Source organism: Scyliorhinus torazame, chromosome 17 (genome assembly GCF_047496885.1).
Source record: "Scyliorhinus torazame isolate Kashiwa2021f chromosome 17, sScyTor2.1, whole genome shotgun sequence".
NCBI classification, from domain to species: Eukaryota; Metazoa; Chordata; class Chondrichthyes; order Carcharhiniformes; family Scyliorhinidae; genus Scyliorhinus; species Scyliorhinus torazame.
This window is the reverse complement of record NC_092723.1, coordinates 144,181,831-144,198,111: the sequence shown is the minus strand read 5'-3', so window position 1 is coordinate 144,198,111 and position 16,281 is coordinate 144,181,831. Positions and strand designations below refer to the sequence as shown.

At 45.8% G+C, this 16,281-nt stretch overlaps 1 protein-coding gene across 2 annotated transcripts in view; it reads right to left on the bottom strand.

Annotated features, from left to right (window-relative positions):
* Positions 1 to 16,281, bottom strand: part of LOC140394209 (interleukin-21 receptor-like) — a 109,476-nt gene that overhangs the window by 92,310 nt on the left and 885 nt on the right. The window contains exons 2-3 of one of the 2 annotated variants that reach the window (XM_072481198.1): positions 14,486 to 14,564; positions 4,499 to 4,613 (exon numbers count right to left, since the gene is read on the bottom strand). In XM_072481198.1, the coding sequence (XP_072337299.1) occupies positions 4,499 to 4,613; positions 14,486 to 14,552 (182 nt within the window). In that variant the 5' untranslated portion in view covers positions 14,553 to 14,564. The remainder of the gene's footprint in view (positions 1 to 4,498; positions 4,614 to 14,485; positions 14,565 to 16,281) is intronic. The other variant, XM_072481199.1, reaches the window with a different exon arrangement.

Sequence of the window (16,281 nt, the reverse complement as noted above, 5' to 3'; positions counted from 1 at the left end):
AGGGGAACTTTATTTCTTTATCAATTTCAATAGCATTATTATCTGAGTAATAAAACAACTCCCACAAATACACAAAAAATCTTATAGTAGTATAATTAGCTGGAACTAAAATTTTTATAAAATGACCTGGAAATTCCCCCAGGGCCACAGATGTTTAAAAGGATCACGTGTCATTTTGTAATTTAAGACTGAATAAGTCAGCGGAATGTTTAGTGATGTCACTTTATTTGTATAATGTTGAAATGGAGCTGTTATTTTTTTCACCAGTGGTTCTCTCAGCAGGTTTTATAGATCTATTTATACTAGGCGCAGAGAGAGGGCATGAGCGGGACTGACTATGCTACAATCTCCACACCGCAATGACATTAACTCTGCATAGACTGTACTTCAAACACAGCTCGAGATCTCAGGGGAAACCACAACATCTGAGCTCAAGCATCCAAACAGTCAGCCTGACTTCAAAGACATTCATAGCTCAGTCTGTCTACCGAGCTTTCGCTATACCTTACACTCTGTTCCATCAGCAGCCTGTATGGCCGTCCGTTCTCTGTCAAGCTCTGTGTCCATCACTTAACTTGTCTCTCGCTTTCTCTTGCTGTCTGTCTCTTTCCCTCTGTCTACCCAGCATTCTGTTGCTCTCTGTCGACTCATTCCTCCCTCCTGCTTGTCTTAGACAGTTCCTCTCCATATTTGTGTCTGGACCCATCTCAATCCAACTATCTTAACTCCATCATCCCTCTTTACATCTGTATGTTTCCCTCTCCAACTAGTCCCTCTATTACTCTGTCCTTCACTCTCAATCTGCCCCTCTCCCTCTATCTGTCTCCCCAACTGTCTGCCCCATTCTAAATCCATCTCTCTCATTCTATGGCTTTAACTCATTCTTCTCAATTTCAAAACTGTGAATCCCTTTACCCCGCATTGACTGGCCTCCCTGCTACACTGCTGTCTTTAAAACCAAACTTAGTGTCACCATTTCCTGCTTTAATTTATCTTCTCCTTCTCCTTACAACCTTGATGATGACCTCAGCCCATCGCTTGGTGAACTGTGGGGCTGCACCCATTTCCTGGTGGTGTCCTGCACCGTGTGTGTTGTTCTTCCCCTAAAGCCCTTTACTCTGGCACTGGTTATATCACTGATGTCTTGCAGTGTGGTGCATGGCCCTTCCACTGGTTTCCTGCAATCCCTGATGCCTTTATGTCAGGGCTCTCTCCATGGTGCCAAGTGAGACTGGGCATTTTCTCAGGTGTCCTGCCTTGTGGTACCCTTTGTGATGCACTCTGCAGGTGTGTCCCTGCACAGCCTTGGACACACCCATACCCACTATTACAGCCTCGGAGGTAAGAGCTGCCTTCTTGAAAGTAAACCCGCGGAAAGCGACGGCCCCGAAGGTGACCCTGGGCGAGCACTCAGAGCCTGCGCTGGCCAGCTGGCGAGTGAATTCGCAGATACCTTCAACACCTCACTTCTCTGCTCCGAGGTCCCCACCTGCTTCAAGAAGACCATCATAATATCAGTACCAAAGAAAAACACGGTAGCATGCCTCAACAACTAACCACCGGTGGCCCTGATGTCTATTATCATGAAATGCTTCGAGCGGCTAGTCATGAGACGGATCAACGCCAGCCTCCCAGGCGGTCTCAATCCACTGCAGTTCGCCTACCACGGCAACCGATCCACAGCAGATGCTATCTCTCTGGCCCTACAATCAAATCTCGAACATCTTGACAACAAGGACACACACGTCAGGCTGCTGTTCATAGACTACAGCTCCGCCTTCAACACCTTTATCCCAACAAGACAATGACCAAACTCTGCAACCTTGGACTTGACCCCTCCCTGTGCAGCTGGATCCTTGACTTCCTCACCAACAGACCGCAATCTGTCAGGAGAAGTAACAACACCTCCTCCACAATAGTCCTGAACACCGGGGCCCCGCAAGGATGTGCGCTCAGTCCTTTACTGTACTCCCTATACACACATGACTGTGTGGCGAAATTCAACTCTAATTCAATCTGTAAGTTTGCAGATGATATGACTGTGGTGGGTCGCATCCCAAACAACGACAAATCAGACTACAGAAGGGAGATAGATCACTTGGTTGTATGGTGTACCGGAAACAACTCTCACTAAATGCTGGAAAGATCAAGGAACTGATCATCGACTTCAGGAAGCGTAACACGACACACACTCCCATCTGCATCAATGGCTCCGAAGTGGAGATGGTCGATAGCTTTAAGTTCCTGGGGGTCACCATTACCAACAGTCTGTCCTGGTCCACTCACGTTGATGCAACAGTCAAGAAAGCCCAACAACGTCTCTACTTCCAACAGAAGCTAAAGAAATTTGGCATGTCTGCATCAACTCTCACAAACTTCTACAGATTTGCCATAGAGAGCATTCTATCCGACCGCATCATAGCTTGGTATGGCAACTGCTCGGCCCAAGATCGCAAGAAACTGCAGAGTGTGGTGAACTCAGCCCAACGCATCACACAAGCTTGCCATCCTCCCATTGATTCTGTATACACCTCCCGCTGCTTCAGGAAGGCGGACAGCATTATCAGCGAACCCTCCCACCCAGGCTTTGCCTTCTTCCAGACCCTTCCATCAGGCAAAAAATACAGAAATCTGCACATCCAGACACAAGAATAGCTTCTTCCCCACAGCTACAAGACTCCTCAACGACTCTCCCTCGGACTGACCTGTTCCCTGTAAGAACACTATTCATGACGCCCTATGCTGCTCTTGCTCATGTGTTGCTTGTTTGGTCCTTGTTCCGCACTGTAACCAATCATTATTTGTTGATGTACCATTTATACATGTACTCTGTCGATTATTATTTTGTCTACTATGTACGTATGTACATAATATACATACGTATGTACAGTGAAAAATACTTTTCACTGTACTTCAGTACATTTGACAATAAATATCAATCAATCAATCATCAATATCAATATTCAATCAATCTTTATTCAATATCAATATTCAGCTACAGAGGCAGGTCTCGTCTGGAGAAATCCTGAGAGTGCGGACAGGGAAGGGGAGGCAGTGTCGAAATGTGGGAAGATAAATGAGGCGTTCAGGGAGTACTGGGAGAAATCGTATAGGGCCAACCCGGGGGAGTGAGGAAAGAGACATGGGGCGGTTTCTGGACGGGCTGGATGAGGAGGGGAGGCAGGTGCTGGAGGAGCCATTAGGGTTGCGAGAGTGATAGAGAGCATAAAAGGGATGAAGTCGGATAAGGCCCGGGGCTGGACGGTTACCCGGTGAAGTTCTATAAGGAGTTCCCGACGGAGTTGGCCCCACATTTACAGGGGGGTGTTTAGTGAGGCGGCGGAGAAGGGGGAGCTGCCGGAGACAATGGCACAGGTGACGATCACGATAATTCCGAAGAAAGGGAAGGACCCGCTAGAGTGTGGGTCATACAGGTCCATATGACTGTGGAATAAAGACGTGAAAGTGTTGGCTATATTGGTGGCGGGGAGGATGGGAAGATGCGTTCTGGTGGTGGTTGCAGAGGACCAAATGGGTTTTGTGAAGGGGGGGCAACTTTCCAATAACATTAGGCGGTTATTAAATGTGATCATTACCCTGTCGGAGCTTGAGTTTGGGACGCTAGCAAAGATTGTGGGGGTAGAGGCTGGTGGTGATTTTTGGAGTATCGGAAATGCCGGAGCTGATGGAGGGAAGGAAGACCAGTGTTGTGGCCTTCGCATCTCTAGTTCCCGGCGAAGGATTTTGCTGGAATGGCGGTTGACAACGCCACCGGGGGTGACGGCCTGGTGAGGGGACCTGTACGACTTTCTCCAGATGGTGATGATTAAGTTTGAGTTGAGGGGGAAACTTGTGCAAACTGTATATTGTGGGATGTGAAGAATGTTCTCCAATTTATTTATCTTTATGTTTTTGTATTTTTGAATATGTTTGTAATAAAATATATATTTTGTTAAAAGGTTAGGTTATGGGGAGTGGGGCCTGGGTAGGGTGCTCTTTCAGAGGGACGGTGTTGAATGGCCTCCTTCTGCACTATAGGTAATCTACGATTCCATGATTCCAATGACGTAAGAGCAAGCAATTTAGCAGAGTGTGATGAGCGAATTCTGTCCCAGCTGGTGGTGTCAAAGCAGCCGACGTAACAGTGAATGACATTAGCAGTGAGTGACATGAGAGTGAGTGATACAAGTGCACACAATGTGACGGTGAGGATATAACAGCAAGTGGTGTAACAGCTGGCAATGTAAAAGCAAATGGTGTAACAGCGAGTGATATAATACTGAGTGATGTGAGACTATGCAGTGCAATAGAGATTAAGCTAAGAGTGAGCGGTGGAAGAGTGAGCTATATAAGAGTGAGTGATGTAAAAGCGAAGGATGCAAGAAGGAGCGGTGCGAAGTATGTGATTGGTTTGCCATTTGGTTTCATTTTTACTCAACTATGTCACAGATCATCAAAGATGCAACTGCTCAGAGAGTTTGAATAGTTCTATACTTACGACACTGCAGTAAGATGGTATGAAACTCCAGGCTCATGTGGCACTGTAACTCTCCAGTTACATGTTATGTGCTCTAAGTAGTCGGTGACACAGGTCAGGCCATCACAACCTGTAGCTTGGAAGAAATTATTGGAAGAAGTTATTATTAAGGGGGTTTAACTCCTGTTGCCCTCTTAACATATTGTGAGGTACAGCTTCCTCCCTCAACCCACACCACCGATGTGAAAGATCCATTGCTGTTTGTGTGAGCTTTCTGTGTATAAGATGGCTGCTGCATTTCCCAACATGACAACATTCACTACGCTAAAACGTTACTCATGAAACCCAAGAAGCTAAGTATTTCACTAAAGTTGGCTTTTCTTTATAATTGTTACAAGCAGCACGTGAATTCGTTTTTAAGATTTTTTTTGTGTGGGATACAAGTGCTGGCAGCACTAATACCCTCCATTCTCCCGAGCAGGTCCTCAACCACGACCGAAGCGAATTATGGTGGTCCAGTCGGCTTCATCACTCACTTGCCTGTGCAAATGGTCATTTAGTGAGGGCTCCTGCAGCATGAAAATCATAGAATTTGATAGCAGAAAAGGAAGTCATTCAGCCCAGCAAAGCTGTGCCGAATCTCTGAAATAAATAACCAACTAGTCTCAATCCTGTGGCCTTTCCCCCTTTGACCTATTACACCTGTGACCGCTCTTTGACAATAGCGAACCCGTGTAGCATGGATTTGAATAGATTTAACATTGTTTCCTCACTTTTGCATCGTACCCCAATCCTGTAGATCCTAGCTTTAGAAAAATAGCGTTATCAATATGTTCTTCCACTTTTTAAGATTTATGTACCTGACCCCATCGGTCTCTGCTTCTTTAGAGTTTTATCATGTAGTGCATATTTCATCTCCTAACTTAGATTTCACTGCATTAAATTTTATACGCCTTCTATATTTCCTGTGAAACATTTATCCCCCAACCGACATGATCTGGCCTTTATCTCATTGCCATTTGGGGAGCTTGCTAGGTGAAAATTTGTCATTGCGATAGCCTGCAAAACAACACTGACTACACTTCAGAAGTTCTTAATTAGCTGTGAAGAACTAATCTGACATTCTGAGAATGCCAATTTGGATTGGATTGGATTGGATTTGTTTATTGTCACGTGTACCGAGGTACAGTGAAAAGTATTTTTCTGCGAGCAGCTCAACAGATCATTAAATACATGAAAAGAAAAGGGAATAAAAGAAAATACATAATAGGGCAACACAACATATGCAATGTAACTACATAAGCACTGGCATCGGATGAAGCATACAGGGTGTAGTGTTAATGACGTCAGTCCATATGAGGCTCATTTAGGAATCTGATGACAGTGGGGAAGAAGCTGTTTTTGAGTCTGTTCGTGCGTGTTCTCAGACTTCTGTATCTCCTGCCCGATGGAAGAAGTTGGAAGAGTGAGTAAGCCGGGCGGGAGGGATCTTTGATTATGCTGCCCGCTTTCCCCAGGCAGCGGGAGGTGTAGATGGAGTCAATGGATGGGAGGCAGGTTCGTGTGATGGACTGGGCGGTGTTCACGACTCTCTGAAGTCGGTCCTGGGCCGAGCAGTTGCCATACCAGGATGTGATGCAGCCCGATAGGATGCTTTCTATGGTGCATCTGTAAAGGTTGGTAAGAGTCAATGTGGACATGCTGAATTTCCTTAGTTTCCTGAGGAAGTATAGGCGCTGTTGTGCTTTCTTGGTGGTAGCGTCGACGTGGGTGGACCAGGACAGATTTTTGGAGATGTGCACCCCTAGGAATTTGAAACTGCTAACCATCTCCACCTCGGCCCCGTTGATGCTGACAGGGGTGTGTACAGTACTTTGCTTCCTGAAGTCAATGACCAGCTCTTTAGTTTTGCTGGCATTGAGGGAGAGATTGTTGTCGCTACATCACTCCACTAGGTTCTCTATCTCCCTCCTGTATTCTGACTCGTCGTTATTCGAGATCCGGCCCACTATGATCCTGTATAAATATAAATGCTTTCTTCATCGGTCCAATCTTCACAGTTACCATGCTCTTTTTTCTTCCATTGCCTGGAATTTGTATTGTACATCTTCCCAAGTCTGGATCATTTATCTATATTGAGAAGAGCAGCCTTCCAAACACTGACCCTGGGTGACACCATTCTTTATATCTTCTGGTCTGAAAAGCATATATTAACCATTAGTGTTGTTGTCCTCTAACTTATCCCCGTACTGCCTCATTCCTTCTGTCATGGAGAGCTTGTTTTTAACAAGTCTCCGAGATGACACCTGGTTCAATAGCTTTTTAAACCCCATGTCCACTGCGTTTTCTTTATCAATACACTTAATGGGCGGGATTCTCCCCTACCCGGCGGGGCGGGAGGTTCCGGCGTAATGGAGTGGAGGGAACCACTCCGGCGTAGGGCCGCCCCAAAGGCGTGGAATTCTCCGCACCTTTAGGGGCCAAGCCCTCACCTTGAGGGGCTAGGCTCGCGCCGGAGTGGTTTCCGCTCCGCCGGCTGGCGGAAAAGGCCTTTGGCGCCACGCCAGCCGGCGCCGAAAGGACTTCGCCGGGTGACGCATGCGCGGGAGCGTCAGCGGCTGCTGACGTCATCACCGCGCATGCGCAGGGGAGGGGGTCTCTTCCGCCTCAGCCATAGTGAAGACCATGGCGAAGGCGGAAGAAAAAGAGTGTCCCCACGGCAGAGGCCCGCCCGCTGATCGGTGGGCCCCGATCGCGGGCCAGGCCACCGTGGGGGCAGCCCCCGGGGCCAGATCGCCCCGCGCCCCCCCCAGGACCCCGGTGCCCGCCTACGCCGCCTTGTCCCGCCGTTCACAAGGTGGTTTAATCCACGCCGGCTGGAGCGGGTTGACAGGGGCGGGACTTCGGCCCATCGCGGGCCGGAGAATCGCCGGGTTTGGGCCCGCCGACCGGCGCGATTCCTACCGACCGCCGCGGCGCGATTCCCGCCCCCGCCGAATCTCTGGTGGCGGAGAATTTGGGACACGGCGGGGGCAGGATTCACGCCAGCCACCGGCGATTCTCCGACCCGGTGGGGGGTCGGAGAATCGCGCCCCATATATCTTCAAACAACTCTGCTAATTTTATTTTATCCTGCGCAGGATGTGGGCATCACTGGCTGGAACAGCATTGAATGCTTATCCCTAATTGCCCTTGAGAAGGTGGTGGTGAGCTGCCTTCTTGAAACGTTGCAGTCCATGTGATGTAGGTACATCTGCAGTGCGGTTGGGGAGGAAGTTCCATTATTTTGACTCAGTGACAATGAAGGCCTAGGTCGATGATGCGTGGTCCGTACAGTTTCATTCCTTATTGACTTTTCTGTAGTAGTTTTTATGCAACTGAGCAGATTGCTCGGCCATTTCGAAGGGCATGTAAGAGTCAACCATGCTGCTGTGGGTCTGAGAGTCTGAGTACTGAGAGTCACAATAAGGCCAGACCAGGTAAGGATGGCAGATTTCCTTCTGTAAAGGGGATTAGGTAACCAGGTGGCTTTTTAGGATAATCAATTAAAGTTTTATGGTTTCAGAATATAATTTAAATTCAACCAGCTACCACAGGGGGATTTGATGCCCAGAGCATTAGGCTGCGAATCACAACTAGACTTTTATAAATCAATTTTAGCTCTCCTTATAGAATCATAGAATTCCTACAGTGCAGGAGGCCATTCAGCCCATCGAGCCTGAAAGAGCACTTCACCCAAGACCACTCCCCCGTCCTATCCCCATAACCAATTAACCTAACCCACTTATCTTTGGACATTAAGGGGTAACTTAGCATGGCCAATCCACCTAACCTGCACTTCTTTGGATTGCGGGAGGAAACAGGAGCACCCGGAGGAAACCCACGCAGACATGGGGAGAATGTGCAAACTCCACACAGAGGGTCACCCAAGACCGGAATTGGACCCGCTGGGTCCATGGCACTGTGAGACAGCAGTGCAAACACTGTGCCGCCTCTTAATCCACGTCTGTTTAAGTTTCCAGCACATATGGCTCTTGGGAGTCCCAATCTTATGTTTATGTGGGACTCCCATGTCGTGTTGGGCGCTCTGCTACATAGACGAACCAACACGGTTGCGGATGGTACAACTCAGTTTTATTACTAACAATAATAACATCTGTAAACTGGTTACTGTGGTTCGTTCATTACCCTCTAACCTGTGGACCTAGCCCTAATACTATCTTGGAGAAGCACTCAGCATATGGTGAATGTCTGAGTCGCTTGCTGTGAGCTCTGTGCCCTGAGCTGTCTCCTCCTGGAATCAGCGGGAAGTGTTGTGTTCCCCGTTTTATAATGTGTCTGCTCTTGCCTGTGATTGGCTGTGATGTTGTGTGTGTATTGATTGGTCCGTTGATCTGTCCATCAGTGTGTATGTATGTTTGCACCATGATGTTTATCTGAATATCATGACATCCCAGTAGTAACAAAGTCACCCTGAAGGATTCATAGTTGGCTCTCTTCTACTTTCTCACTGAGTGGAAGCTGGATGTATTAGCAAGGCTTGAGACTCCATCCTCAGCTCTCACATTTCCTCCACCTGCTACTGTATCAGTGATTTCAGGAGAGAAGGAGAGAAGAGTGCAAGTCAATTGTAGTGAGACAATTTGAAGCTGTTGAGGATTTTAAACACCTGGTTGGCCAGCCTTAGTGGGTTCTCCTGACTCTCAAAATTCAAAGCACTGTTGTCAGTTCAGGGTTGAAAACTGAGTGAAGTTTTACCACAAAGTAACTGTGCAGGCTAGGACCCCGGACACATACATCTGCAAACACTGGTTTCTGAAGTTGGCTTCACCTCAACATCTCACAGTTGACTTCAGATCACATACAATATTGCAGCTCAGATCCCAATTAGCTCATGCTCCTGCCCACTCATGCCCTACCCCACGACTCATGCCCCAACTCACGCTCCCGTCTGGCTCACATAATAATCGCTTATTGTCACAAGTAGGCTTCAATGAAGTTACTGTGAAAAGCCTCTAGTCGCCACATTCCGGTGCCTGTTCGGGGAGGCTGTTACAGGAATTGAACCCACGCTGCTGGTCTTGTTCTGCATTGCAGGCCAGCTGTCTTAACCCACTGTGCTGAGCCAGCCTGCTCATCGGTCAGATGCCAGTCGTTTGGAACAAAATGAAACTGAATTATTTTCTCCTTACTATTTAATGAATGACAATGTTGCTCTCCTCATCCCTATCCCTCATCAGGATTCCTCCCCTGAGAGCACTAACTCATTGAGCTAGATATCCATGGGGTCAGAAAGGACACCTTGCCCCACTGACCAATCCCCCCATATGACTCTACATTGAGTGTTGGGATGCCCCATTATACGCCCAACCATGACTCATGATATCATCCCCATTCAGGGCTAATGATTGCCTATTCACTCTCTTTCCCACACTGTTCAATGAGCAGAGGTGGAGCCTCTAGTGGATTTTTCCCTCCCTAACCTAGGACACTGAGGTCAGTGACCCTGTCCCTGTGAATCTGGCCCTATCACAGGCCAGCTACAATCAGATAGTTTGGAATGGAAACCAGGCTCATCTCAGAGTGCAGAGTGAAACTGCAGGCTGACTCATGCACAAGGTTTAAAATGTTGTAGATTGTAGGAGTTGGAAAGACTGAGTGAGAGGTGGAATTTCACAGTTCTGAGGCTTTGGTCATGAATGAAGTAATAATTTCCAATTTCACTGAAGCTTGGGAAAGCCAGGAATGCAGAAGTAACTACCTAAACAGATCCAACACAACATAAACCCATCTGAAGAATTATTCTACATTTCTTCAGAAAACTAGCTGTATACTGGGAGGTATTAATGAGATGGCCGCAGATGGCAGAATCCTCCTTGGTTAATGCTCATAACATTTCAAAGAGAAATTCTCTCACATTTCACTGTTTTCTAACTTCATATATCATTACTGTTGGCTTGAAGTAGTAAAGAAACTGAACTGAAGGGGTGCCTGAGAGATAGTTGTGTCCTATATACTCATGAAGCTAGATTTCAGATGCTGGACCAAAAACCTAGCGGGCATGAGTTCAAATCCCACGATAACAAGTGGTGATATTAAATTGAAATAATCTAATTTGAAAGTTGTTGGATTGGTGAAAAATCTAACTTTCTCACCAATGTCCTTCAGGTAAGGGAACGGCTGTCCTTCATCAGTCTGAGCCTAAATATGACTCCAGTCACACAGTGTGTGGATGACTGTTAACGTCTTGATGGAAACTAGGGATAAGCAATTCATGAGACCTTGCCAGTGCCAACCCAACCCTCAAGACAAATATAAAAACTTAAATGAGGAACGATCAATAAACCTTTCCCTTTCTAACAGATTAACTCCACTGTCGTGTTGTTCACCCTGGGGTAACGCGGATTGCACACAATGCAATTAACTGATCAAGTATACACCAAACGAAGGCATTGGTTCAATAAAAGATTTATTGAACTCTAGCAACAAGACACACAGCTGCCTGTGGGTTGACTCTCTACTACCCTAAGTAAACTAAAACTAACTATCTAGACCAGGTTAGCTCTGATCCACGTGTTGGAGGTGTTGAATGATTTGTACACCCTGACGTGCTGATGCGTCATGTGTTTTATAGGTGTAAGTCCCCCTCTGGTGTCCTGTCTTGTGATTGGTCGTGTTCTGTTCTGTACATTGATTGGCTCACCTGGGTGTCTGTCACTGCCTGCTTTTACCTCATGATGTGCATGGGTGCATATTATGACATCCACCTACACACTTTCTCCCCAAATTCCTCAATCCCACCAACCACTTCCTCCCTAGATTCCTCAATCCCACCCCAGCCCCTCTCCCCACTGCCTCAACTACACCTATATACCGTCAATCCCACCTACCCGCTTTCTTCCCATCTCCCTCAATCCCACCTTCCTTCTCCCATTTGCATCAGCACATACCCACCATCTCCCATATCCCTCAACCTCACCTACCTGCCTTCTCCCATATACCTCAATCCCTCAACTATACCTAATCAGTTTCTCCCTTAATCCCAGTTTCCCAATTTCTTCTCATATCCTCAATCTCATCTCATCTTTCCCTCTCTCTCCAGAAAAGTATCCAATAATCGTCTGACCTAACTTACATTTTCTTTCGCTGATAACCTATTCTGCATTCTCTTTTTCTTACTGCATGAAAATGTTCCCAGACTTCCTTCTTAATTAGACTGCCTTATTTTTACTTAACATAGAATCATAGGATCCCTACAGTGCAGGAGGCCAGTTGGCCCATTGAGTCTGCAATGACCCTCTAAAAGAGCACTCCACCCAAGCCCACTTACCCACCCCATCCAAATAATTCCTTAATCTAACCTACACCATCCCTGGACACCAAGGGGCAATTTAAACATAGTCAACCCACTTAACCCGCACATCTTTGATATCTCACAAGATTTGATGCAATACCACAGCAAATGAAAGAATTGACCTCCTCCAGTGACTTAGGCCAGGGTTTTCCACGCCCATCGTGGTGGGACCTGCCACAGGAGATTCAGCGGCCCAGCCAAACATTCATTGAATTTGGGCAGGACCAGATGATCCCTGCAACAGGTGGGGCTGAAAATCCCACCCTTAGAGACTAGAACACAATCTATAAGTTAACATTATTGTCTCTAAAATAACAGATACCCAGAAGTAAGTCATAGACTAGAACCTAATTGAGGAGTTTGGGTAATTTATATGCAGCATAATGGCTACCAAGAACATAAGCAGGTGTTGACCATAAGGCCTGTCAAGCCTGTTCCATCATTCAATACGATCCTGGCTGATCGTGGGCTTCAACTCCATTTTCCCGCCCACTCCCCATTATCCCTTAATTCCCTATTTATCCCAGTCTTAAATGTCTTCAACGATGGAGCATTCACAATCCTCTGAAATAAAGAATTCCAAAAATGCACAACTCTTTGAGTGAAGTAATTTCTCCTATTCAGTCCTAACTGATTGGCCCTTTATCCTGACACTATGTCCCGTGTTTTATACTCTCCAACCAGCGGAAACAACCTCTCAGTGTCTATCCTATCAAGCCCCTTCAGAATCCTGTACCTTTCAATGAGATCGCCTCTCATTCTTCTGAACTCCAGAGAATAGAAGCCCAATTTGCTTTGCCGCTCATCATAGGAGAACCCCATCATCCGAGGGACCAGTTTAGTGAACCTTCACTGTACCGCCCCTGATGCCAGTATATCCTTTTTCAAATGTGGAGACCAAAACTGCACACAGAATTCTTGACGTTGTCTTACCAAAATCCTGCAGCAAGATTTATTTATTCTTGTACTCCAATCCCCTAGCAATAAAGGCAAATTTTTCTTTTAAAAAAAATAAATTTAGAGTAATTCATTTTTTCCAATTAAGTATGGCCAATCCACCTACCCCACACATCTTTTGGGTTGTGGGGGCGAAACCCACGCAAACACAGGGAGAATGTGCAAACTCCACACGGACAGTGCTGGGATCGAACCTGGGACCCCGGCGCCATGAGGCAGCAGGGCAAATCCACTGCGCCACCGTGCTACCCAGAAAACCTTTCTAATTTTGCCTTCCTAATTACTTGCCACATCTGTGTTCATGCTCGTCTCTTTAAATATTAACACTTACAAGTTTCACACGTTTTCTATTCTTACAACCAAATGTGAATAACTTCACACTTCCCTGCATTATACTCGATCTGCTATCTTGCTACCCACTCACTTAATCTGTCTATATTTCTTTGCAGCCTCCCCACAGCTTACCTTCCCACCTAGTTCAATGTCATCAGCAAACTACCCAAGAGTGAGTTGCTGCCGGGAATATAGTTGAGTTGTTCAGAGGTTTATATCTATAATAACAGATATCCAGGAGTGAGTTACAGGATGAAATATAATCAAATGATCTGGGAATAGGCTGTGGGTCTATATATAGAATAATATCCAGGAATGAGTTACAGGATGGAATTAGATAGAAAGGTTGAGTTGGTTTATATATAGGATAGCAGGTTCCCAGGAATGAATATAATCGGGGGTTTGTAGGGTCTTTACAGAATAACAGATATCCAGGAGAGAGTTGCAGGCTGGAATATAATCGAGGAGTTGAGGGGATTTACATAGCGAGTATTGGATTCCCAGAATTAATTCAAGGCTGCAATATAATCAAGGGATTTGGGGTTGGGGTTAAGGTGTACAAATAGAATGATATCCAGGCTGGAGTCTAATTAAGTGGGTTGGCAGGGGATTATACATAAAATAACGGGTCAATAAGAGTCACACAAACCAGTTGGTCCTGTATATACTAGTAGTAATAGTAATTTCTGTAATAAAAAACAGTGCTTGAGTCTATTATTGACTGAGAAGAGCATTGAACTGAGTAAGAATGTAACTTCCAACTGAAGCACAAACAACCGTGCATTTTTTAATTTTGTGATTAATATAATTTGGGTGATGGAATTAATGAATTTTGTTACCACAAAATTATCTGCCCCGTGAGAACAGAGGGTAGGATTCCCAAAAATTGTGATGATTTGGTTGCCAATTGTATAAATTAAGATTATGTGTATACAGGGGAGGCAAACTCACTTGGTAATTACTTATATAAGCACATATAAAGAGATACTGAGTGAGGTTGGTGGTGGGTTGTAGAGTTAGGAGATAAACATTTGTTATGTTTCACTTTCTGAATAAATCTAAAACTGAGCAAAGATTAACTACTGGTTTCCTTCTTCACCAACTGGTTGTCACATGTTTAACATCAGTTACCGCCCCATTCCTGCTCCACATCATGTTGTTTGTGGGCCTCTGAGATGGTAGGTCAGACCCACCTACATGTCTCAGGCAGAGGCTGCTTTGCGTTTCGTAAATTCGGAAGACCCCCATCACACGAGGACCATGAACCCGCCTCGTAGCCCCACAAAAATCTCCCCACCTTCCCCCACAGGTGACATGGTGGCACAATTGAAATTCATTTCAAAATGCAATTAGTTTGAACTTACTGCATTGTGTCTGCCTACATAGGAGAAGGAGCACTGTGGTCAGCAGGGTCCTCCAGAGGCAGCTCATTGTGAGAACTTTCTGTGGAGGAAAAGCACAATTTTTAATATCAGAGTCACTTGTCTGATGAATTGCAGATCAGTCATTACATCACACACCACGTATACCAGATAATGTCTTGCACTATCATAAAATTGCATACACAACACATGTCTCAACAGCAGCAAAGAGGAGATGAAGCAAGCATAAAGGTAGCATCGGAAGATTATTTTGCAGGTGAGCTACATAAAATGTGGAGAGTTGTGGATAGACTAACAGAGGTTCCAGGCCTGCATATAAATCTGAAAGTCTATGTATGTTCACACACTGTTACAGGGCTGTGTACCTTCACACACTGTTACAGGGCTGGGAATGAGAGAGTTGGACAGGCTGTGTGTGTTGATAATTGAGAGTCTGACAGGCTGTCAGTGGATGATGACAGAGGACAGTTTATGTGTGTGTGATGGAGGAGTTGGTATCTGAGAGTGGGACAGGTTGTGTGTGTGATGGATGAGTTGGTATCTGAGTGGGACAGGTTATGTGTGTGTGTGTGATGGAGGAGTTGGTATTTGAGAGTGGGACAGGTTGTGGCTGTGATGAAGGAGTTGGCACCTGAGAGTGGGGCAGGTTGTGTGTGTGATGGATGAGTTGGTATAGAGTGGGACAGGTTATGTGTGTGTGTGTGATGGAGGAGTTGGTATTTGAGAGTGGGGCAGGTTGTGTCTGTGATGAAGGAGTTGGAAACTGAGAGTGGGACAGGTTGTGTGTGTGTAGTATGAAGGAGTTGGTATCTGAGAGTGGGAAAGGTTTTGTGTGTGTATGTGTGTGTGTATATGTGCGTGATGAAGGAGTTGGCATCCAAGAGTGGGACAGGTTTTGTGTGTATGTGTGTGTGATGAAGGAGTTGGTATCTGAAAGTGGGACAGGTTGTGTGTGTGTGATGAAGGAGTTGGTATCTGAGAGTGGGACAGGTTTTGTGTGTGTGTGATGAAGGAATTGGTATCCGAAAGTGGGGACAGGTTGAGTGGATGACGGGGCTCGTAACTGTCAGTGTTTTGTTCCATTAACATTGTCTGCCACATTTGATAAGATTGTATATTACTAACATTGATCCTTCTTATAAAATATCTCAACACACAGCACAATATACCACCGACAGTTAAGCAATCTTTATGCCTAGTTACGTGTACGTGTCAAACACAGTATTCCTTTCACTGTTCCTGACTGTATTTTGATGTAAATCTGGAATTAAATATTTGAAAGCTTGGATGAGAGTAGTGGTGGGACAAAGGGCACAGGATATTGCTATATTAGCAATATAGCAACTCAGAATTGGTATCAGGTGCCAATATTGGTTTTCATGTGGACTTCCCGTCTCCTTAGATGGTATTGTGGCTCAGTGGGTAGTCTGGTTCAAGAGGTCTCTGGTTCAAGTCCCATTCCAGGACCAAGTGGCGTTAATGGTGCTTTCAGACAGGTTGATATTCAGCCCGTTATTTCCTGAAGGTGGTATGTGTTGATGACGATACCAAATGACCAATTCCTCCACAGAGAGTCCAATGTTTTTTCCAGAAGTAATCCGTTTCTCCCACAGATACACAGATAGTGGCAGTCGACTGCTTATTTAGCTCGGTTGTCGGGAGCACACGGTAAAATGGAAGCAATCTGTCGTTGTGATCTGTAATTCGAACTCCTGCACTTCAATGCGCGACCCTCTCAGCAAGACATGGGGCCTGGTTCAGTAATCCAACATCCCCCC